This window comes from Chinchilla lanigera, unplaced genomic scaffold (assembly GCF_000276665.1).
Source record: "Chinchilla lanigera isolate Chin_1 unplaced genomic scaffold, ChiLan1.0 scaffold00029, whole genome shotgun sequence".
NCBI classification, from domain to species: Eukaryota; Metazoa; Chordata; class Mammalia; order Rodentia; family Chinchillidae; genus Chinchilla; species Chinchilla lanigera.
In genome coordinates this window covers 7,247,257-7,272,664 of record NW_004955430.1, presented here as the reverse complement: position 1 = coordinate 7,272,664, position 25,408 = coordinate 7,247,257, and the positions used below count along the sequence as shown (strand labels likewise).

The following is a 25,408-nucleotide window of genomic DNA, read 5'->3' as shown; positions in this document are numbered from 1 at the left end:
TGATGGAGGCGGCGGGGGCGCGGGCCCGGGCGGCGGGCGCCGGGAGAGAGAAGCGCTGCCGCCCCAGAAGATCGAGGTGCTGGTGCTGTTGCCCCCGGAGCGGCGAAGTGACCAGCGCGCGCAGCCGCGGTTTGGGGAGTGACAGCCGGCGCGCGGGAAGCGCGCGTTCGTAATCAGCAAAGGGGAAAAGCCTCTTCTGTTAGGGTTGCCGCCTTGAGCAAATAAAAGCACGGGTCTCCCGTTCAATATCTTCTTATTTTTCCCTTTTTCGTGTGGTGATGGTGCTGGACCCGGGGGTTCAGCCAGGCCAGGCAAGTACGCTGCCGCCGAAGCACCTCGCCAGTCCCCACTTAAGTTTCCGTTAAGGAGTAACGGTGGAAAGTCTGCTACGTATAAAGTAATTCTTTTATCTCAAATTTATTTTTTATTTTTTAAATTTTTAAAATTTAAAAAAATTTTTTTTTCCGGTACCAGGAATCGAACTCACGACCTTGCGCTTGCCAGGCAGACGCACTGCCACTGAGCCCCTCAAATTTATTTTTTAAGAAATTGGTGCATATTAATGATATGAATGATGAGGTTTTGGTGTATTGGTACGTGTATGTATGTATTTTTGGCCCCCGTTGCCCTTCTCTGCCTTTCCTTCCCCTACTCTTGATCTTTCCCAACTTTTTTAATGTGTGTGAGACAGGGTCTCACTGTGCAGTTCAGGCTGACCTTGAACTCACTTTGTAGCCCAGACTGGTCTCGAACTTCAGACAACCCTCCTGCCTCAGCCTCCCCAGTGCTGGGATTACAGGCATTAGCCATCACATCTAACCTCCATAACAAGAGTCTTAATCCAGGTTTTGAACTATGCCATAAAATGTCACACTTCTTTTTTCTTTAAATAATACTTAAAATAATTACATCATTTATTATTAATATTTAAGATTATTTACTGTTTCTCTTTTCGGTATCAGAGAAAACTCATTGTCTCAGTCTTCTAATATAATTTACAATTTTTTTCAATCATTCTCTATGTTAAGAAACAGAGGCTGGGGGCTGGGGATTTAGCTCAGCGGCACAGTGCCTCCTGGCAAGTGCAAGGTCGTGAGTTCGATCTCCGGTACCGGAAAAACAAACAAAAAAAAGCAACAGAGGCTGGGGCCGGGGATATAGCTCAGCGGCACAAGCTCTGGCGTGGCAAGCGCAAGGTTCTAAGTTCGATTCTTGGTACCAAAAAAAAAAAAAAAGAAAAAGAAACAGAGGCTGACTCTGATCAGAGTTATGATAGATGGAATTATTCTTATATCTCCCCATGCCATATATATATAATCTGCTAATATTTATGTGTGAAGACTATTTTCTTTGGATTAATTTTACTTTGGTTAATGGCTTTGGCAGTTAACCACACAGATAATTAATTTATACATATTTTTAACTTAAGGTGAACATAGTGTTGCAGTTGGAGTGATAGTACTCAAGTTTTGAGTAGTATCTGGTGATATCACTTCATGGTATTTTCCTATATATTTAAAACTCAGTAACCTCCATTTACCTTTTCTTAAAGGATCAGCTTTTCTATTTTTTTTGTGTTTATATAAATTATATATTTGTACTATGCTACGTAGTATATCTAATGTAATACAACTGTCTAATACAGTAATGTTATTTAATATAGCAATAAAAATTAATTTGAAGAAAAATTCAAAGAACCTGTGTAAAATATATCCAACTTTAAGTCTATAAGGAACTCATAAGCACACGGATTCTTTTATTTTCCCCCACACATCCATTTTAAAAGTTTATTATTCATTGGTTTATTGGTAGTGGGGATTGAACCCAGGGCCTCAGGAGTGCTAGGTAAGTACTCTACCACTGAGCTATGTCCCAGCCCTTTTTAAAAGTTCATTTTGAGAAAGAGTGTCAGTAAATTGCTCAGGCAGACCTTGAGTTTGTGAGCGTCCTTCCTCAGCCTCCTGCGTAGCTGGGATTACAGGAGTGCGCCACCATGTCTGGTTTATTAATTTATTTTTGGGGGGCTGGGGATTTAGCTCAGCAGCACAGCGCCTGCCTGGCAAGCACAAGGTCGTGAGTTCAATTCCTGGTACTGGGAAAAACAAACAAACAAAAAAATTTATTTTTGGGGGTGAGATCTCTCAGTGTGGTATTGAGTTCCTGGGTTCAAGTAGTTATCCTGCCTCAGCCTCCAGAGGAGCTGAGACTACAGATGCATGGCCATGATACCTGGATTGCACTTCAGTTTTCAATTTTGAAATGATGGTACATAGCCTACCAAATTCACCTTCTCAGTTCTCTTAGCATCTTTACCATTTATATTATGAAGGAGGAGGAAGAGGATACTAGAGAATCATATTTTGATGTCATATCCAGAAATGCTTTTTAAACAATCAAGGTTTTGCTAAATAAACTTACTTGCTCTCATAAATAATATTTTTAACGCTTAGGCCCCAAACTTGAGCTTTTAGGGAAGGATTTTCAGCTGCAAATTAATATGTTTAATTTCTTTTCATTCAAAGCAAAAGATCTATCTAATTCCTAGCTGGCCATTTTGCAGAAATTGGAAAGCTGATCCCAAAATTTATGTGAAAATGCAAAATGCCTAAAATAGCCCAAACTAGATATTTATAAAAGAAAATGAAGTTGGAGGACTAACACTACACAACTTAGAAACTATAACTGCTCTAAATCTGTACTAGTCAAGGCATTATGGGATGGTTTATAGGTAGGCATATAGATCAGTGAAACAGAATTGAGAGTCCAGAAATAAACCTTTACATTACAGTCAATTTTTTTTTTTTTTTTTTTTTTTGTATTTTTGAGACACGGTCTCACTATGCAGTTCGGGCTTGGTCTTCAACTCACTTTGTAGCCCAGGCTGACCTCGAACTCACAATGATCCTCCTACCTCAGCCTCCTGAGTGCTGGGATTACAGGTGTGTGCCACCACATCTGTTCAGTCAGTGTTTTTAAATCTTGTCTTGCCCTGGCTGATCTCAAATTTGTGGATTTAAGTAATCTTTCAGCCTCAGCATTCTGAGTAGCTAGGACTAGAGACATCCATTACCATACCAGACTGATCAAGTGATCCCTCCTGCCCTACACCACTCTCCCCATTCAGGGATTTGAACCCAGGACCTTGCAGTGCAAGCATATCACTGAGCTACCTCCCAGCCTTTTTGTTTTATTTATTCTGGCAGGGTCTTGCTGAGTTACCCACACTGTCTTTGAACTCCCATTTCTCCTGCCTTAGCGTCCTGCATAGCTGGAATTGTGCCACTATTCTTGGCTTCAAGTGGTTTTTTTTTGTTGTTTTTTTAAATTTTTATTTTTATTTTAACAAAGGCATCAAGGCATTTTGGTGGGGGAAAGACAACCTTTCTGCAAGTGATACTGAAACAATTGCATATTCCGATGAAAAAAAACCAACTGAATGGATTGTAGACCTAAATGTAAAACACAATTAAGAGAAAATGGAGGAGAAAATCTTCATAACCTTATCTGTCTTTTATGTATCACCTCAAAATCACAATTCATAAAAGACAATAGATACGTGGAACTTTAATCAAAGATGAAAATTTGGTCTTCAAAAGATTTAACTAAACCGGGTGTGGTGGCATGTATCTTTTATCCCAGCCTCAGAAGGCTGAGGCAGGAGGATTGCTGGGAATTTGAAGCCAGCCTAGACTACAAAGTGAGTTCAAAGCCATTCTGAACTACTTAGTGAGACCATGTCTCAAAAAGATTCCCCTCAAGAAATACAATTATGAAAAGGATGTCTTAATACAGACCAGAAAAATACATTTGCAAATTATCTGATAACAGTCTTGTATCTGGAATATATGAACAACACTTAAAAGCAGATTATAAAAAGAAATAAAAATGGACAAAATTTTTGACATATTTCAACAAAAAAGATGTGCCATGGGCTGGGGAATACAGTGTAGTGGGAAGCACTTGCCTAGCACCAGAAAGGCCCTGAGTACAATTCCTTTTTTTTTTTTTTTTCCGGTATCAGGTATCAAACTCATGACCTCAGACTTGCCAGGCAAGTGCTTAAGCAGCTGAGCTATATCCCTGGCCTCCAAGTTCAATTCCTAACACCATGAAGAAAGAGGTGGAAGGAGAAGGAGGGGGAAGGGAAGTAGAGGAGGAAGAATATTAATGGCTCATAAAGCATGTAAAAAGATGGTCAACATTAGGAAAATACAAATTAAAACCACAATCAGAGACCACTATATGGTCACTGGAATACAATTCAGCAATAAAAAGTAATTTGTATTATGCATTACACATGGATGAACCTCAGATACACTATCATTACATATATAATGGAATACAATTCAGCAATAAAAAGTAATTTCTATTATGCATTACACATGGGTGAACCTCAGATACACTATCATTACATTTAAAAAAACAGACATAGAAGACTATGTAATGCATGATTACATTCATCAGAAATTACAAAGTTGTAGAAATCAAAAGCAGATTTGTGAGTCCCCTACTCTGGCAAAGAGTAGTTTACAATTATCAGAAAGTTTTATTCACTCATTTTTATTTTATTTTTAAATTTTATTTTATTTTTGAGACAAGGTCTTGCCATGTAGTTCAGGCTGGTGGACTCACGATGTAATGTAGGCTGGCCTGGAACTTGCAGTGATCCTTCTGCCTCAGCCTCCCGAGTCCTGGGATTAGCCACTATGCCTGGTCATTTACTCACTTTAAGTGACATTTAAGAAGTACTTACAGTGTGCCAGATACAATAATATAGGCTACACCCTCATTAAGACAAAAATTCTTGACATCGTGACTGGCGTGCAGACATATTTGTCAAATGAATATGCCATCAGTACACCACCAGGATTATCTCATCCTTCAGTTTTATTTAGGCACCTAGTATTCATGTAGGCTGTTGTTTAGATGGGGTATATATACTGTGAGGCCTCCAGTTGCAACTTTACATTTTTCTCTCCAAGCATGCTTGCAAAGTTTACACATCTTTTTTAGGGGAGAGAGGAGTATACTGGGAATTGAACTCAGGACCTCATCTTAACCTGTTTGATTTTGGCCAGGACTTCCTGAAAATGCTGGATAAACAGCAGCAAATAGAGAAACAAGATCAACTGTTGATTAGTCACAGAATTTATAGGGATTTGTTATGGAGACACTTGACTGTCTCTGAGAGGAAGATATAGTTTTGTTTTTTTTTTCCAATGGAGCCAAGTTTCAAGCTTTAGAGTTTTCCACAACTTAAACACCCTGATTTCCTGAACGTTTTCCAAGGTTAGGCAGTTAGGTTAAAACAAAAAAACCCCTCACCCTCCATTTACTTGAGTTACTGTTGTGACAGATGATTCTAATCTGTGGTAGCTCAGCAACTGCTCCTTTCTTGCCCACTTCATTCAGTCCTTGCGGTGGCTGCGGAGTTTCCAGGACGACCACAATGTTGTTTTCAAACTCAGTTGGTGACCTTAGCTCACCCGTTAGTGGGCAGGGAACCAGGGGAATTCTGGAGGTTTTGCCCTTCATTAAACCCCTCCTTTCACTAAGGGAGAAGCTCTGCAATTCTCTCTCATCCTTTGAGGCAATAAACAGTTAGAGGTACTGTACTTGTTCTCTGCACTTCTCTTGTCTGTCTTCCTAAGTGATGTAGATTTGGGTGCCAGCAGAAATACTCTTTAAGGGCAGGAATCTCCAAATCTTGTGGGCCCTTGTGGAAAATTAATTGATATCACAGTTGGATAGATATATGGATCAATTGTTGAGCACGTATATGACATTTTAGATTTGCTGTGCTTTAAGGACGAATATTTGTGCTTGGTCATAAGATCACATGCTAGGAGGGTGGCAAGATTACCAATTTTTTTCAACAATAATATTAATGATGTTAAGGGAGGAGGAGATTCTCTTTCAACAATTGGATTTTTTGTGCTGTTTTTTAATGATCCAGAATTTTAGAGCTTGAAGGATACTAATTTAGTTCCTTACTTTCAAGCACTGAAAGGGAAATGTTTGACTTCAGTCTTCCCAGCAAATGAGTGGTATAGCTCCAGCAGAAATCCCTGCCCACTTACCTCAACTGCTGTGCTTTAGTAACATCATACTTGGGAGGAAGACCTAAAAGGACGTAGAATTTTATTTTTGGTATTGATATGTAAGCTATGACTATATTAAGGCTTGCCTTTATAATAATGTCTGTATGGATGTTTTTCTTTTCAGAGTACAGAGTATTTTAATCTTTAAGGGACCAAGATGTCAGATCCAAACAAAACTGCCATTTCAGCAGAAAAGGAGGCTCTGAAGTTGAAGTTACCACCCATTGTTTACCCCTCAGAAAACTTATATACTGTTACACCCGAACAAAGGAAGCTATTAAAGCACAGAAGATCCAAGGAGCAGCAGAAGACCATTAATCAGTTAGTGTACGTAGCAAATTCATAAGCCTTTCTTGTTTGGAATGCAAGTGATTAGTATTCATAATCTTACAAAAAATTTTAGGTTCATGAGCAAAATATTGTCACATTAATTAGAAAGACCATTGAAAAGTAAGCACAGTGCTACCAAATGTTATACCGCGCTTACTTTTCCAGACATTGTTTTTACTGCTTTACCTGTACTTCACACAACAACCCTATAAGGTAAGTACTGTTAGCTCTGTTTTCTAGATGAATAAGCTGAGGTACAGAGAAAGTAAGTAACTTGCAAAAGATTATGTAGCTGGAGGTTGGATCCAAGTGATCTGGAGTTCACAAACTTTAAACTCTGTACTGTTCTGCATCTCAATATGTTATAATAATACTGGTCCCTGAAAGTACAACCAAATAATTGGGCCTCTACAAATAACATTGCATTTGCATTTGACAAAGTGCTTATCTTTCAACCACTTGTAATTACATTTTCACTATATGAAAGAAAACATAGTACAACATCCTGCTCCCTACACCCCCCAACCCCACAATTTAGTGGAAATTAAAACTAATTTAGGTATTGGTTACCAAAGGCTATGAAACTGGTGATTCAATTCAGCCCAACAGTTAACTGGGAATTTCTAACACCTGAGGCCATTGGGTTCTGGGACTAAATGAAAGAAAAAGACATAGATCTCACTTACAAAATTTTGACCCAACACTGAACTTTAAAATGGGAAATTTCTCTCTGATAGGTTCTGTGCTTCCTTTTTTGCATACTCTTTTCCTTCTTGGTCAGTCTCTTATAAGTGGTTTTGCAACTGACTGAGTTTTATTATTGTGTTGCGATAATCATTCTGTTGATTTAATAATTTAAATATTTGTTAATTTTGTTTTCCTTACACTTATGGTCTGTTAACCATATAACTTTAGCTTTATATTTTTATTAGCCCTTCAAGCGCTTATTTATATTTAAATCTAAATGTATAAGGTATATTAGTTAATACCAGTTCTTGTTTTATTAGAGATCTTTAGCCCTCTTTGTTCCTGAGGCTCAACTAAATGTTTAGTAGACTTAGAAGAGAGTTTTCTAAGAGTTAGATTGTTCTTACTCCAAATCTTTAACAAAGAAAAGGACAAGGAGCAGATTGAAGGCACAGTTTTCTGCTTCATATCTAAAAGCCTCAGGAGTTTTAGTTTAGTATGTGCTTATTAAGAGTCAACAGGAAAATGAGGCTACTCAAAAAAAAGCTAATTCAAATTGGGTGTGGTGGCACATGCCTGTAATCCTAGCACTCTGGGAGCCTGAGGCAGGAGAATCACAAGATTTAGCCCAGCCTTCATAATTTAGCAATTTTATGCGATCCTGTTTCAAAATTAAAAAATGAAAAAACAGCTGGAGATGTGTCACAGAGATATTGAACCTGCATTTAATTTCTAGTACTGTAAAACAAACAAACAACAACCACACATAAAAAAAACTGATTTAGTCTTGGGCTAAATTAAAGCTGAATTGAGTTTTAGAAAAAGTAGGATGTCTAAAAGGTAGAGAATGGGAAAAAATGTTTGCCAGCTGTTACCCAGACAAAGGGTTACTATAGAAACAGTATAAAGAACTCAAATTTAAAGGCTCAATCCAAAAATGGACATCTGATATGAATACATACTTTTCAGATGAAGAAATACAAACAACAGATGCATGAAAAAATGTTCAACATCACTGGTTGTTTGAGAGATGGAAATTAAAATAATACTGAGATTCTATCTCACCCCAGAAAGAATGGCTATTACCAAGAAGTCAACTAATAACAAATGCTGGTGGGGCTGTGGGGAAAAAGGAGCCCTTCTCCACTGTTGGTGGGAGTGCAGACTGGTGCAGCCACTGTGGAAATCAGTGTGGAGAGTCCTCAGAAAAGTAGGATTAGGGGTTCCATTTGACCCAGCCATTTCCTGGATATCTTCTCAAAAGAATTCAAAGCATCGTACCACAGTGATATATGTATGCCTGTGTTTATAGCAGCACAGTTTGTTTTTCTCCAGTGCCAAGAATTGAACTCACGACCTTGTGCTTGCCAGGCAGGAGCTGTGCCACTGAGCTAAATCCCCAGCCCCAGCAGCACAGTTTGTAATAGCCAAATTTTGGAAACAACCCAATTGCCCATGAACTGGTGAATGGATAAAAATTTTTTTGATACAATGGAATACCTCTGTGCCATAAAGAAGGATATGCTTGAGACATTTCTAGGAAAATGGATGCACCTTGAGTCCATATTCTTAAGTGAAATAAATCACACACACATGTAAATCCCACATTGTTTCTCTGATGTGAAAAACCAAAAGTGTAAATAAGGACCAAAGTGTATAATAGGTACTGTGAAATAGGAGGAAAATGTTCAAATGGGGAGGGGAAAGGAAAGAAGGGAAAAGTAAAAAAAATGAGAAAAGGAAAACATGGAAGCAAGTTGTGTAAGTGAGGAAGGGAGGGAGGGGTTGAAGGGAGAATAGGGATGGGGTTTTCCATTCCACAAGTTATATGATGTACAGTACAGATTCTCTATGATGAATGTGATCATTATATTCATATAAAAATCTAGTAAACTTACCAATAAAATCTAATTAAAAATAAAGGGGAAATTTTTTACTGTGCCCTTGTCAAACAATATCTGGAATTCTGGTATTATACTTTAAAGGAGATAATGATAGATCAGAAAGGTTCAGGGGAGAATGAGGAAATTTGAGGCTACATAATTTGAAGGAAGCTGATTTTCTTGATTGATTCTGGCATCTACTGGGCCTGAGGTCATATCCCTTCTCTGCAGATTGTTAGGGATTTAAAGTTGGCAAGTTATGTAACTTTGCTTATCTCCATATTCCTATCTGTAAGATGGAGAAAAGTGTTTAGTCTTAGGATTGTTTGAGGGTTAACTGAGATCTATGCTTATAAAGCTCTTAGGCCAATGCATATAACATGATAAGCTCACCATAAACAGTAATTCTTATTAACAGGAATAGATGAAGGACCTGAATAGGTATTAGGTTTTGGAAGGGTAATATGAAAGAAGAATATGACCTATATAGCTCCAGAAAATAGAAATTAAAAGACTACAACTCAGTATAAGAAATTTGTTCCTAAGAATATGAGGTAGCGGAGAATAATTGGGCTGCCTCAGAAAGTGAAGATGATTGCCACCTACCACCTTTCACCCTCAGATGCCGTGGGTATAGCTAGCTATTGTGAATATTCACCTGTGAGCTAACTAGATATGCAAGCTCTTCTTCATGTCTACTATTCTGGTCATTCTTTTAACAGATACTTATTGAGCTCCTGCACCTTAAAGGATGCTACCCAAGTGTTGAGGATAGAGCAGTGAGAAAAAGACATGTCTTTATGTGGAATTTATGGCTTTGTGGCTCCATTGGCCACCCTTGCTTTGACATTCCCTTTGGCTCTCCTTTAATCTCTCCGACGGTACCCCCCTTCACCCCTTCAGTGGTTTCCCATCACATTTGGCATCCTCTGATCTGCTTCCTGAGGCCTACTTTGTTTGTTTGTTTCTTGAATATGTTCTTCTTTGGTCATCTTTTTAAATGTATCTACCCTTCTGGGCATGTTAGACAACTCCCTGTTCCCCTTCTTTCCCTTTGATCCTTCTTTCACTTTCCTGTTTCACAGGGTCTTTGCTTGTTCAGATCCCTGGAAAAGCACATCTCCACCCCAAATCTTTTCTCACATAAAGCTCATTGCTAATGCTTATGTGCTCATGTGGTCCTCACATGGAACTGAAATTGTCTTTCCTTGGAACCACCAAACTGTATGGTACTTTGTTTTTATCTTTTTGGCTAATCAGTTGATAAATTTCTAGAGGTTTGTTTCTACTGTATTTTTATAGCACCTAGTGCAATGATATGCATGATATAGGCAGTTAATGAATATTTGTTGATAGGTGAATGGATTATACCTTATGATGACACAACTTGAAGAGAAAATTATATCTTCTGGGTGATAAAAATTTAAAACAGTTTATTGAACACCAATTATGTGCCAAGTACTTTTCTAGGAATTGGGGATAATGGCAATAAGTAAAAGAGCCTACAGCATATAGTACAGACATTCCTCATTTAATGACAGGGATATGTTGTGGCAATTTGGTGGTTAAATGAATTGTTGCTAAGAATTGTTTATAGTATGTACATTACAATATTCAGAACAAAGAAATTGTCAAGGGAAACTCCAACTTAATGTTTTTACTTTGATTTGCATAGCTCTTACATGTAGTACTGTAATGTATAGTAGAGCATAAAACTATAGTATTGTACTATACAGTACAATCAGCAAAAATTACAGTACTGTGCTTTAGAAGGAGCTGTCATAAGGCTGCACTGCAGCTCATGTTCCTGCATCAAAAGTATGAATGTAGGTTGTAAGTCTGAGTGGCAGGTAGTAAGTCTGAATATCACACCTGGATCATAAGTCGTCACCCTTAAAATGAAGAATATCTGTAGAGCAAATGGTGGTAAGTGAAACAAGATAAGTGAAGATAAAAGAGGTATTTAAAGAGGAGCATCTTAACATAGGGTGTAAGGGAAGGGTTCTCCAACAGGGGGTATTTAAATAGAAATGATATACTCTGTACCAGGATTAATTTTTAGATTGTCAGTAAATTATAATTGAAAAATATTCATTTTATTTTTAGCCTTACCCTTTTATATTAATAAGGTCACGTTGATAATGGCTATTATGATTTGTTTCTTGTAGAAAATTCAGTCAGATAAAGAGTTCTTTTTTTTTTTTTTTTTTTTTTTTTTTTGAGACGGCGTCTCACCATGCAGTTCAGGCTGGCCTTGAACTCACTTTGTAGCCCAGGCTGATCTCAAAGTCGCAACGATCCTCCTGCCTCAGCCTCCTGAGTCTGGGATTACAGGTGTGCACCACCACGCCCAGCCTAGATAAAGAGTTCTTAAATGTCTCTTTTATCTTTCTTTCTTTTTGGTACTAGGAATTGAACTTGGGACCTTGTACTTGCCAGGCAGGCACTTGTGCTGCTGAGCTATATCCCTGACAAATGTCTCTTTTAGTATAGTTGAAAAATATTCAACTTGCAGTACTTTAATAATTTATGCTAATGTTTTCTTGGACTCATATTTTTCTAACTATAAATTTCAGAATTGATAAAGCCAAAATAAATCTAGACAGAACACTGAATAAAAGAATACCTCCACTGCCAGAGCCTGATTATCCTTCAACTGTAAGTTGTTTTTTCTTTTAAAAATGTATCCTTATACCATTTTAATTTTAAATTAAGTCAGTCTCAATATGTTTATTTTTTAAAATAACATATATTTCTGACTTTAGTTTTGATTTTTAAAAAATTTAAAATTTACCTCAAGTTAATTATATTTTTTGTTTGTTTTTGACAGATGACCAGTGACATTAAAAAAAAAGGAGTGAGTTCAATTTTTTTATTTCTTGTTTTGAAAATGTTCAAAAAGGTTATTAAAAACTGTTTTCTAAAACCACCTGTTAAATCCCATCCTAGATTACCTCAACATTGAAATAGTGATGATTATTTAGCCACTGTACAAATACTTACTGAGAACCAATTATATATTAGCTAAATACTAGGTGCTAGAAATTTAAAAAAAAAAAAAGAAAGAGAAAGGAAAGACATTGACCATGTGGATGACAGCATGAGACTGTGATGTGATTGGTGGAAAGATGACATCATGTAAAATTTCTTTATTAGTAACGGATACAGAAACATGGAGCTGGTTACATCTGATGTGGCATATTCTCAGATGGGCCTTTAAGCTTTCTGATTCGCTTAGGGCTTTCTTTGATAATAGAGGGCTGAGGACAATACTTTTTTAGAATTCTTTTTTAACCCCAGGTTCTTGTATAGTTTCAGCCTGCAAATTAAATTTATCACCTATTTCAGCTTTATTCTTTTGTGTGCTGGAAGGTATTGTTTAATTTATCTTTTTCCAAATGGCTAACCATTTGTTCTAGAATTATTTTTTAAAACATTAATTTTTGCCCCAGTGATTTGCAAAATCATGTTCCACATATGCTAAACTTTCTGATGTTTTTATCTATTTCTGGATTTTGTATTCATTTATACTGACCTATTTATCTACTTATATCACCTGTATCAATTATAGAGGCCTTAAAGTGTGTTTGCCTGTCTCCTAGGGCCCGTCTTCCATGGTAGATTTTCCTTTTTTTTTTGGCGGTACCGGGGATCAAACTCACAACCTTGCACTTGCCGGGTAGGCGCTTATGCCACTGAGCTATGTCCCCAGCCCCTTGTGGTAGATTTTCTTTCTTGAGATTTTCTTGGTTATTCTTATATGTTAGTTTTCCACAAGAACTTTAGATCAAGTTGTCTAGTTTGATAAAAATATGTGTAGATATTTTTGTTGGAATTCTGTAATTGTGCTAATTTTGGGACAAACTAAAATTTTCATGATGTTAAGATGTCTTTACTAAAAGCAAGTGTTGGTCACATGTATTTTTTTTATTAGATTCTTCATTCTTATGGGAGAATTTGTGAAGGAATACTACTGTTTGCTTATTTGTTCGTTTATTTATTTTATTGGTCATACTAGAGAGTGAACCCAGGGCCTTTATACTGAGCTATATTCCCAGCTGTTTTTATTATTTGGACAGGGTTTTGCTATGTTGTTCAGACTAGTCTTCAATTTGAGATCTTTCTGGCATAGCCTCCCAGAGTGTAGGGATTACAGGCATGCATGTCCATGGTGGACTTACACTATTCTTATATTAGAATGTAACCTCCAAGACAGTATGAGTTTTGTCTGTTTTGTTTAATAGTATATACTCAACATTTAGAACAATGTTTGCATATTTGTTAAATTAATGAATATTGAATTAATGAATGTTGAATGAAGGAATATGTTAAAGGACCTTTGTTTTGCCCTGAAAAAGTGAAGAATATACTAAGAACATTAATTTAGCAAGAATTCTTCACACATAAAGAAAAGGATAAAATAGTTTCTTTGTAGGGCATATATTGGGAACAATAGGTTTTATTTTGAAAACATGTTCGTTAGAGAATATTTTTATTCTGCGAAAATATTGCCTTAGAAGAAAGAGCTCAGGAGTTACACTTAAATGGTATACTATTCAGAACATTTTATTTTTTTATGTCCTCAGCTCAACTATAATTACATGAAGCAGTGTGTAGAAAGTAGTCCTATAGTACCTATTCAGCAAGAATGGCTGGATCACATGTTAATGCTGATACCAGAGCCTCTAAAAGAAGGGAAAGAAAGAGAAGAACTGCTTGAAAGTCTCATAAATGAGGTGTCAAGTGACTTTGAAAAAAGCATGAAGCGATGTTTGGGCAAGTAGCATTTGACACACTCCAAGCTTCTTTTGCCTTTGTTCTACTGTCTAATCAAAAGTAGAAGCAAAATGAATACTGAACACTATGTATTTAAACAATCTATATTTCCTAGATTTGATTTTACTTAAGATTTTATTGTGAGCCTATAATTAATCAAAACCTCTGTGATTTAATGTTACTATAATTTTTGTGTTTATTAGCTAGTATGTATAGTTTTTAGTTTTCATTTTTTATCTTTATAGTTTTAGCTATCCTGTTCACAGTATTGTTAAGAATTATTAATACATTTTGGAAGACTTGTTAGAAATTTAACCTCTGTGATTTTTATTAGAATATTTTTTTTCTTTTTTCATGGACAAGAATTGCATATATTTATCATGTACAACATGTTTTGAAATGTATATACATTGTGTAATGACTAAATTCAGCTAATTAACCTATTTATTACCTCATGTACTTACCATTCTTTTGTGGTGAGAACACTTAAAATCTACTCTATTAGCAGTTTTCAAGAATAAAATACATTGTTTTCCGTTACAGTCACCATATTTGTACAATAGCTCTCTCGAACTTGTTCCTTCTATCTGACTGAAATTTTATACCCTTGAACTAACATGTTGCCAGCTCCTTTCCCTCACTGCCCCGATAATAACCATGAAATAAATTCATAAAGATCTGCCTGATCTTCGAGTAGATAAGATGCAAAGGATTAAGAGTTAAGAGCTTTTCTGTATTTTAATTTACTTTCAAAGTATGGCCCAAATTGTATTAACAGCTTGATGTTTTCTCAACTAACTTAAGTTTTTTCTTGTACTTATTTTAATGCATAGTAAACTATACTGTTCAATATAAAAAGACACTTTTTTGTGTGGTACCGGACATTGAACCTAGGGCCTCCGTGCATGCTAGGCAATTGCTCTATTACTGAGCTACATCTCCAGCCCAAACAGTTAAGACACTTTGATATGGTTCGATATTGCAGGGATTTTCAAGAAATATTAATATATACTTGTATTTTAGTGCAGAGTGTTCTTGTGAAACCGCCGGTTAAATGGCTTAAAGATGAAGGAGGCCCTTTACCTGAATCCCCTGTGTAAGTAAATTGCTTTAAGAGCAGGATTTTGTTGAGTTTTTAATACAGCTTGCAAATAAATTGATGTCAGTTTCAAGTCTACAGTTGTTAAGCTCAAAAGTATTTTTAAAACTTTTTTTTGTATTTTTAAAACATCTTAAAAATCTAAAGCTTTTCTCTACACTATGCTTATATACTTATGTTTATATACCTAGAAAGACCTTTATGACTGTATAGTTCAACTTGGCCTTGAGTAAGATTTGGTGTGTGCCACACAAATTTTTCCATCTTCTCCCTAACTCTAAAGAACGTGTTCTTTTATCTGTCTTTGGTAACTGAACCAGGGCACAGTGGAGTAAGACACTGAGGTTTGGATGTGTTTTCTATGAAGTGTGCATCTTCTAAGGCTCCCAGTGCTGACCGTAGTTTCTTCTTCTCATTCTCCGCTTCGCTCACCTCATACTAGTTCCATGCCATAAACAGAATTCTGAAAATATATGGTTGTTGTTTTAATCATGTTTGATACTGTGTTTTGCTTTTTTCAGAGGACTAGATTATTCTAATCCTTGGCATTCTAGCTATGTGCAGGCAAGAAATCAAATATTATCTAATTTGCACATTGTTCATCCAACTATGAAAATGTTACTGGACATTGGTTACACAACATTTACTGATACAGTCTTGCTGGACTTCTCAGGAATTAGGTAAAATCCAGTATCTATTAATTGACATTTGAAAGTTGAATGTTACCTTGTCTGATATATATGTGTAATTTTTCTTGACTATAATTTTTAAACTGATTCATAATCTTCAAAGCATTTTTTTAGATTTTAGAATTTTAAAAATGTATCTCCTTTTATTTATTTATTTTTTCCGGTCCTGGGAATCAAACTCACGACCTTGCACTTGCCAGGCAGGCGCTGTGCCGCTGAGCTAAATCCCCAGTCCTGTATCTCCTTTTAATAGTGTGTATCAAGACCAAGATTTGTCATTTGTGTCAAATTGTATTTCTTTTCCTTATAAATAGAGCTAAGGGTCCAATTGATTGTGAAACACTGAAAAATGATCTATCAATTCAAGCTAAAAAGGCAGAAGAGAAGATAATGAACACATGGTATCCAAAGGTTATAAATCTCTTTACCAAGAAGGAAGCACTGGAAGGCATTAAGCCTGAGAAATTAGACGCATTTTATAACTGTGTCTCCACACTTATGTCAAATCAGGTAAATATATTTTATTTATCTTCAGTGATAACTTTGTTAAAATTAGTTCAGTGGTTTAAATAAAATTGTATTTAAATATATTACTAAGTAGTTATTTTGAAATAAGTTTAAAACATTTTTGTTTATGTTTATTTAAATAAATTTAGGAGAAAAATAGTTTCTGAAGCAGTCTAAAATGGAAGTGGCTGGGGATATAGTATAGCTCAGTGGTAGAGTGCTTACCTAGCATGCGTGAACTATATATAGCTCAATGGTAGAGTGTGTGAGGCCCAGCCCTCAAAAATTTTTTTTAAAATACTATACTGAAATGGGTTTATTTGTATGAAATAAAATTGTGAAATTTTAATGTGATCATGGATATATTGAAAACTATAGAAAGTAAGAATTTTAAAATGAGTTTTTTTTTGAGAGGAAAGTCTGTGAATTTGAGTTCTCAGTGTACTAGTTATTTCAAGTTGATGAGAAATTAGTGCCTCAGAAGAAAGTAAATTTTTTTTTTTGAGAGAGGGTCTCAAAGTGTGGTTCAGGCTGGCTTTGAAATCATGACCCATTCTACTATCTCAGCCTCCTGAGTGCTGAGATTACAGGTGTGTGCCACTAGGCACGGCTAAGAAAATAAATTTTGATGAACATTTAAAAAATAAAGTCCTGGGGGCGGTTTTATCTATAATCCTAGCTATTCAGGAAACAATGAGGAGGATCACAAGTTTGAGGCCAGTGTGGGCAGCCCAGTGAGAGCCTTTTTCAAAAAGACTGGGGATGTAGTTTACGCCTCCGTGGGTTCAGTCCCCAGTTCTGCAAAAAAACAAACCAAACCAAACCAACAAACAAACCCCCCACCAAACTACAGTCTTCTAAATTGAAACTGAAATTTTAACTTATGACCAATACTGAGTAATTCTCAATAATGGTTTTTAAATTTTTTTCATTTTCCCTCAAAACTCCCCTTTGAATTTTGAATTGATCTTTGTTGTCGAATCCCTACATTCATGTTGCAAGACTAGGATTTTTTTTCCAGTACGGGGAATCGAACTCATGACCTCATGCTTGCCAGGCAGGTGCTGTGCCGCTCAGCTAAATCCGCAGCCCCAAGACTAGGATTTTTTTGTTTGTTTGCTTTTTGAGATAGGGTCTTGCTATATAGTTTAGCTTGGTCTTAAACTCATTATCTAGCCCAGGTTATTCTCAAACTTGTGACAAACCTCCAACCTCAGCCTCTTCAGTGCTGGGATTCCAAAAAATTTTTTTCTCATTTTTTAAAAAGAGAAGATAGCTTAGAAATATGAGTAAAGGCTGTCAGCTAATTTTCCATAGTTTATTGGAGTATATTAATACAATGTTGACAAATATGTTTTTGGAAATTACTAAATTCCAAGTTGGTTGATTCTTATTTTGTTGTCAGTAAAGTCTTATTCAAAATGTTATTGATCAACTTTAAATGTCGGAGTATTAATTTTGAGTAATTGATTTATGGGATCCTCAAGTTTTTACTGTTGTAGACGTACTGTTCTACAAAAACAATTTTGAAAAAAAAATTCTTTTTTGGTGAAGATCTCCAAAAATTCCATGAATATTGTCTTGCATCATTAAAAGGATAGTGTACCTATTTAACAGCTTTGGGTAACAATGTAACTAATATACAAGATTTCTCTTCCATCTTCATTGTCTTAAAAGAATTATGATTGGTAAATAAAGAAATAAGTACAGCAATATTTTAAAGATCATTCAGATTCACGTTTCTCTGTTGCATTACATTTTCAATAGTTAGTTCTAGATAAAATGCATTTTTCATACCTAGAAACAGATTGTGCATATTTCTGTGTGTGTGTGTGTTTGTCTTTTTGAGACAGGGTATTGCTATGCAGTTCAGATTGACCTTGCTCACTTTGTATCCCAGGCTGTATAGAGAGCCCTTCCTAGTCCTCGTCGCAGCCCCAGAAATTTACATTTGTAATCCCCTGAAAAGTTATTGGAATTCTAGTGAGTTAATTCCAATCTATCGTTTCTAGCGCATGGAGAGAATAAAGACACTAAGGCATATTTGTAGTTGTGGGGAGCCAAGGAGTCCTAAGTCCAGCCATAATGATGGCTGTCCAGAACAAATGCCTTGACTCAAGGCCGAACCTGGGTTTTATTAATTCGTGAAGAAGGGAGTGGCTTGAGGATGGGTGACGGTGAGTAGTGGGAAGTGGGTGAGTGCCATGAGCTGGGCAAGGTAGGAGGCCTGAAATCACCTCTGCAAATGCAGAGAGAAGGGTATGTAGAGAAAGTAATCTGCATAATGCAATTGAGATATGTCTGATGTTTTGGGATCAGTGCTTTTGGTCTTATGTGTAATCTTTCAAGCCCCAGGAAGTCAGGCTAGCCTCTATCTCCAGGCTCAGCCCTAGCTAACAGTCCTGCCTCATCCTGGCTCACACAAGGGAACAACGGTGGGGGGTCTGGGGAAACACACCTACCATCTTCAAAGACTTCCATCAGCGCCTTGGCTGGACTGATACGCATTGCTTAAAGCTAACTGAAAGGATAAGGAAAAGTCCTAGCCAGCTCTGTACATGTCAATACATGGAAATAGGGTCAGGTTTCACCAAAATGGAGATAATTGCTCCTCTTTTAAGGATAGTCACCCAGGTGGTCCTCCACAAGGCTGGTTTTGAACTTGCAGCAATCCTCCGGCCTCAGCCCCCCAAGTGCTGGGATCACAGGCACCTGCCACCACGTGTGGCTAGATTGTGCTTATTTCTAAATTCCAGTGGCTTTATCTTCATCTAACATTGTGCAGGAAATATGGCTTCTAGAGGAAAAAAGACCTTAGTTCTATTGTTTGACAGTTTCTGTGGTATAATAAGTATGAAGTATACCAAAATTTTTGAATATTTAACAACTGGTTCTTGTGACAAAAGGAACTAGCTCTAGTACACCATACCATACATACATGTACATGTCGCCCTATTATACTTTCCCCTCCAGGTGTCAGGCCTTCTTTACTCCATTCTTCACATGTTGTTTCCTCTTTTGGAATGTTTTGTGTGTCATGGAGAGACTAAATAGAAAACGTGGAAAATTTTGCATTGCCATTTTACATTGTCGATATTCTATTTTAAAGATTGTGATTTGGGCCAGGTGTGGTGGCACACACCTGTAATCCCAGCACTTGGGAGGCTGAGGCAGAAGGATCGCTGCAAGTTTGAGACCAGCCTAAGCTACACAGTGAGTTCAAGGCCAGCCTGAACTGCATAGCAAGACCCTGTCTCAAAAAATGGAAAAAGAAAAAGAAAAAAGAAAAAAGGGCTGGGGATATAGCTCAGTGGCACAGTGCTTGCCTTGCAAGCATGAGGTCATGAGTTTGATTCCTGGTACCACCAAAAACAAAAAAATTGTGTTTTGTATGCTATTTTATTTATTGTTTTAGATTAACTTCATTAAGATTGTATTTTACTGAATGATGATAATTTCAAGACTAAATAGATTTATAGAACATTTCATTATACACAATAGATCATTGAATTTGTAGTTTCTAAAATAATAGTTATTTATGATTTATACAGATAAAGGATGTCTTAAGGAGAACTGTAGAAGGATTTGTAAAACTGTTTGATCCAAAAGATCAACAAAGGCTGCCAATATTTAAGATGGAATTGACATTTGATGATGATAAAATGGAATTTTATCCTACCTTTCAAGAGTTGCAAGATGTTATTTTGGGTTTGGTAGAGCGAATAGCTGAAGTTTTGCAGGTATTACATCATCCCTACATATTAGGTTTCTTTTTGTGGGTCTGTTTCAGAATTTTAAGTTGTTTATTTTGAAATCTGTATGAGGTGTTTATATGCATAAATGGTGTAGCTCTTTATTTTCTTCTCCCAAATTATTTTAAGTTAGAAAGTGCTTTTTGTTTGAAAACATCTCCTGGTTGAAGGTGATATTTTTCATCTTTTGTTCTTATAGTCATGAACTGATACTTTTGTGCGTGTTTCATCTCCCTTACTGAGCTATAAGCTTCTTAAGAACAATATTCTTTTCTAGAATTCTCTAGTACAATCATATTTACATTATAATTAATAAATGTTGAATGATAGAAAGCCAACCCAACTTGGATTTTTTTTTTTCTTTTTGAGATAGGGTTTCACTTTGTAGTTCAGGCTGGCCTTGAACTCACAATATAGCCCAGGCTGGTTTTAAACTCCCAGCAATCCTCCTGCCTCAGCCTCCTGATTGCTGGGCTTATAGGTGTATGCCACCATGTCTGGCTCAATTTGTTTTTATATTAGACTACCAACTATTCACTTTTAAATTATTATTTTGTATTGAATTATCTTTTCTTGGACCAAAGAAGTCTGTTTAAAAATATAGTGTGGGCTGGGGATTTAGCTCAGCGGCAAAAGCGCCTGCCTGGCATGCGCAAGGCCGTGAGTTCGGTTCCCGGTACTGGAGGAAAAAAAAAAAATAAAAAATAAAAAAAAATAAAAATAAAAATATAGTGTAAGATATAGACCATTTGGACAGTTAGATATTTATTGCATGTATTTTACTTTCATGTTTTAGAATGTCCAAACCGTTCCCTCTTGGCTATCAGGAATTTCAACACCTGTAAACCTTGACACAGAACTCCCTGAACATGTGTTACAGTGGGCTCTTACTACCCTGAAGGTGGCAGTACATCAGAATTTAGAAGGTGCAAGAAAGCATTATGAGACATATGGTATATATGAAATATTTAATGATACATTCCCTTTTATTATTTTATTTTTAACTAGGATTTGGTCAGATATTTGGTTGTCTGGGACTGTTTGGAAAGACCTGAAGAGCCAGAAATGAACATATGTTGCTTTTGGCATAGTCAAAGATCAAACCTAACAAATTTCAATTTTGTTAACTGATCCAAAGGGTGAATGGTAACTAAAGCAGAGTGGTGAAGTCAAAGAGTAGAAAGAATAGATGTTGGAATAAGGAGGATATGAAATAAAAGGTAAAAATCAAGGTAATTTCTGAGAATGGTTTTCCAGAAGCTGCACCTCAGTTTTATTGGTTGGTCTCTTCGAGTATGTGTGTGAGGTCAGGATGAGTAGGTGTTATTTGACTGCCTATTATCCCAAATCATCTATTAACTGGTATATCTGTACTTCTAAGTTATTTTAAAAGCCTCAGGTAGTCTATTAGCTTTATTTAAAATTGTATTTAATTTGATGTGCTTATTAAATTTCTTATATCCTATCTATTCCTTTAAATGTAATAATCCATGTATTAATAATAACTGATATAATACAGTACACTATTGTGTGATCATATAAAATCACTTTATCTTTTTAGAAGTGCTGTTGAGAATTTAATTAGATTATTAATTTTCAGTTGAAAAATATAATTGGCTCATTGATGGGACTGCAGATGAGATGATAGAGGCTTTTCAGGCAGAAGATCATACTTTTGATGAATATACAGAGGTAAGTGATAATTTTGTTTTTTATTAATGGTTTTTAAACTTCTTTTCAAATTAGGATCTTTTTATTCTAAATATAAGTGCTTCAATTAACGTAAGTAATTTATTATCTGAAATATCATGTTAGTAAACTCAATGGTTCACCCCATAATTCTTTCACATTCATTTACTCACCTATTGATTTTAAAATATTCCTCATCACATTCAGGCGCCTAGTAAGATACTAATGATGCAAAAGTAAATAATACGAGTAAGATGTTTGTGGCACAAAAATAACACAAAAAACTTATCTTTAGATTTGGCTTCTGGAAGCTTGACAGAAATAACAGCTATGGGTCAGCTGTAGTGGCACACGCCTGTAATCCTAGCACTCGAGAGGCTGAGGCAAGAGGATTGCCTCAAGTTCCAGGCCAGCCTGGACTACATAGTGAGTTCAAGGTCACCCTGAACTACACAGTGAGACCTTGTCTCAAAAAAACTCCTATGAAATAATGTCTTGAGATAAATACTGGAATGAAGGTAGGAACAAAGTGTTATGGGAACACATAAGAATCCCAATAATTACTTGTAGTTTGGAAAAGTGAAGGTCTCATGCAAGAAATGAAAAGTGAACTAGCTTTGGATGTAGACATTTATAGACAGAGAAACAAGGGAATAGAGCTTGAAGAAGACCCAAAGTGTCCAAAAGTGTTCACAGAGCAGCCACTAAATCCACACAGATAAAGAAGAAGTAACAGGAATACACACATGGCAGATTTAGGATATGATGCAGTTGGAAATGTACGTTGGAGCCACAAGGGAAAATCCTGCTTAAGAGTTTGGACTTTGTTCTGAAAACTTTTAGCCATGGAAGTAATATACAGTGCTGTACTTAGATTTGAGTTTTAGAAAGATAATTCTAGCAGCAGTGGAAGAAAAGTGAATAAGGGAAGATTTCTCAAGGGAATCTTTGTTCTGTTCGGTAAAACCAAGTTAATGTTTTTGTTTTACCTCTTTCTCTTGATTGTAAATGTTCTGTTTTTGCTTTTTCTTCCCTTGTAGTGCTAGGGATTGAACTTAGGGTCTCATTCATGTTAGGTAGGCACTCTATATTGAGCTACACTCTAAGGCTAGATTTTACTTTTAAGGTATAATTCATAAGTTTTAATTTGTCTGACATTTTATTATGAAACTTGTAAACATGCAGAGAAGTTGAAGAAGTTCTATAGAGAATACCATCTTGATCCTGTACTGCTTTGTCACATATTTATTCATTAGTCAATCTCCATTTCTGTTCTTAATTTCTAAAATGGTTAACTTTTTAAAAAATCAACATTTTGAGTTAAAGTTGATGAGTAACTTGAGTGTTAAGAGATTTAAACACCCATGTAACCATCACTAGAGCAAAGATATATAATACTTTCACTACCTCAGAAAGTTCCCTTGTACCTTATCCTGCTTAAGTGCTCCTAAGCCTGACCTCAGGCAACAGCAGATACCCTTTCTCTTGCTATAGATTACATTTTCTTTTCTAAAGTTTCATATAAATAGAATTATATTACATACTGCATAACCTTTTGCACCTGGTTTCTTTTATTAACTTAAAGTTTTTCAGATTTATGTTGTCTATGTCTATGTTGTTTATTTCTTTATTCCTTAGTATTTCTCTGTATGGATATATACTTTGTTTATACATTTACTTTTTGTTGGATAGTCGGGTTGTTTCCAGTTACTGTTTCTTATGAGTAAGGTTGGTATGATGTTTTACTTTCAAGTCTTTGAATGAACATGCTTTCATTCTTCTTCCTAGGAATTAGACTACTGTCTAGTATGACTAATTAATGTTTAACTTTTAAAAGAAACAGCTAAGCTTTTTGTAAAGTATTTGAATATTTACATTTTTACCAGAAGTATATGAGACTTTCATTTCTCCTGCATCCTTCCAATCTTTGGGATTATCAGTCTTTTTTACTTTAGCCTTTTTACTATGTATGTGTACATATTTCATTGTGATTGTAATTTGTATTTCCCTGATGCCCGAGGATGTTGTATATCTTCATTGTGTTACTTTTCATGTATGCGTTTTTTTCAAAATGAAGCATCTGTTCTATAGTTTTCTGATTTAAGTTGGATTTTATATTTTATTATTGAGCTATAGTAAATATATATAAATATAATTATTCAGTGCATACCTGTAATCCTAGCACTCGGGAGGCTGAGGCAGGAAGACCACTGGACTATATAGTAAGACCCTGTCTGAAAAAAAACCAAACCAAAAGTTATAATAATTCATATTATTGAATTTTAAAGGTTCTTTACATAGTCTGGCCAGAAGTCTTTTATCTGAAATCTATTTTATGTTTTTTGTTTTTTTGAGACAGTGTCTCACTCTGTAGTCCAGGTTAGCCTTAAATTCACTGTATAACCCAGGCTGGCCTCGAACTCAAGGCAGTCTACTGCTTCAGCCTCCCAAGTGTTGGGATTATAGGCATGTGACATCAGGCCTGGCTTGAAATGTATTTTATGAACATTTTCTTCCAATTTGTGCCTTGATTTTTCATTTTTGTAGTGATATCTCTTAAGCTAATATTATAAGTTGTAATTAATTCCAGTTATCATTTTCTTTTTTTTCTTTTTTTCTTTTTTTGGTGCTGGGAATTGAACTCAGGACCTTGCACTTGCCAGGCAAGCACTTGTGCTGCTGAGCTAGATCCCCAGCCCCATCATTTTCATTTAAGGTTCATGGTTTTTGTGTTCTAAGAAATCTTTTCTTATTCCATGATCATAAAGATTTGCTTTCATGTTTTCTTCTAGAGGTTTTATAGTTGTAGCTCTTATATTTAGGTCTATGACCGATCACGAATTGCTTCTTGTATACAGTGTGGGAGGGATGTGGATCATGGTTTTTTTTCTATGTCGATATCCAAACTACTCTGGAATCATTTATTGAAAATATTATCTTTTCTCAAATAAATTATCTTAGCATTTTTTACCTCTATATTTGTAAAACTGTTTCTGGATTTTCTGTTTTTTTTCTTTGGTTTATGTATCTGTTCTTATTAAGTACCATAGTCATGATTTTCATATTTTAATTGTAAGTTTTTAAATCACACAGTGTAAGTTCTCCAATTTTGTTCTTTTTCAAATTGATTTTGACTATTCTAAATCCTTTGCATTTTCATAAAAGTCTTAAAATATCCTGTTTGTGTCTAAAGAAGGCAGCTGGGATTTGGGTTAGGGTTGATTACACTGAATCTCTCTCAATTTGGGAAGAATTGCTGTCTTAGAATCATTTAATTCATTACCATATTATGTATGTCAGTTGTTTGGACTTTTTAAAAACTGTTTCTCATTAACATTTTGTAGTTTATATTTTTCAGGCCTTTTACATATCTTGTAAATGCTGTTATTTTTTTGTTTTTGGGTACCAGAAATTGAACTCAGGAGCTCGTGCTTGCCAGGCAGGCGCTGTGCCACTGAGCTAAATCCTTGGCCCCAATGGGTTATTTTTAATAGCAATTTTGATTTTAATTGCTAACTTGTACAAACACAATTTTTGTATATTGATCCTTTATCTTGAGACCTTATTGGTTCTAACAGCTTTCTTTAAAAGATTTTTTAGAATTTTTAATATATGTATATCATATAATCAGCAAATCCAGATCGTTTTTGTTTTCCCTTTTCTATCTAAATGCATTAGTTTCTTACCTTGTTTTATTGCTTGGAGTAGGGTTACTAGTACAGTGTGGAGTCATAGCAGTGAGAGACATCATCTTTATCTTGCCTGTGATCTTAGGGGAAACACTCAGATTTTTCACCATTAAATATTTTAAATGTGTTTCTTGATCCTTTTTATGAGTTAGATGAAATTCCCCTCTATTCTAGGTGTGTCAAGAGTTTTTTTTTTTTTTTTTTTT

The 25,408-nt window shown here is 35.7% G+C and overlaps 2 protein-coding genes across 5 annotated transcripts in view; one reads left to right on the top strand and one right to left on the bottom strand.

Annotated features, from left to right (window-relative positions):
• Dnah12 (dynein, axonemal, heavy chain 12) overlaps positions 1–25,408 on the top strand; it is a 233,858-nt gene that overhangs the window by 263 nt on the left and 208,187 nt on the right. Inside the window, exons 1-11 of one of the 4 annotated variants that reach the window (XM_013515597.1) lie at positions 229–311; positions 6,226–6,428; positions 11,578–11,659; positions 11,832–11,858; positions 13,588–13,777; positions 14,801–14,873; positions 15,398–15,556; positions 15,880–16,075; positions 19,624–19,812; positions 20,621–20,777; positions 21,425–21,516. In XM_013515597.1, coding sequence (XP_013371051.1) covers positions 6,259–6,428; positions 11,578–11,659; positions 11,832–11,858; positions 13,588–13,777; positions 14,801–14,873; positions 15,398–15,556; positions 15,880–16,075; positions 19,624–19,812; positions 20,621–20,777; positions 21,425–21,516 — 1,335 coding nt within the window. In that variant the 5' untranslated portion in view covers positions 229–311; positions 6,226–6,258. Of the gene's footprint in view, positions 1–228; positions 312–2,916; positions 2,940–5,393; positions 5,608–6,225; positions 6,429–11,577; positions 11,660–11,831; positions 11,859–13,587; positions 13,778–14,800; positions 14,874–15,397; positions 15,557–15,879; positions 16,076–19,623; positions 19,813–20,620; positions 20,778–21,424; positions 21,517–25,408 lie in introns of those variants that run through there. The other 3 variants (XM_013515598.1, XM_005387410.2, XM_013515596.1) reach the window with 3 other exon arrangements.
• Positions 94–5,535, bottom strand: LOC106148837 (the record flags this gene model as incomplete). The annotated part of the gene is given in 2 exon segments (XM_013515567.1): positions 94–410; positions 5,337–5,535. Coding segments are annotated over 2 exon segments (516 nt in total), but the record flags the coding sequence as incomplete, so codon positions are not given.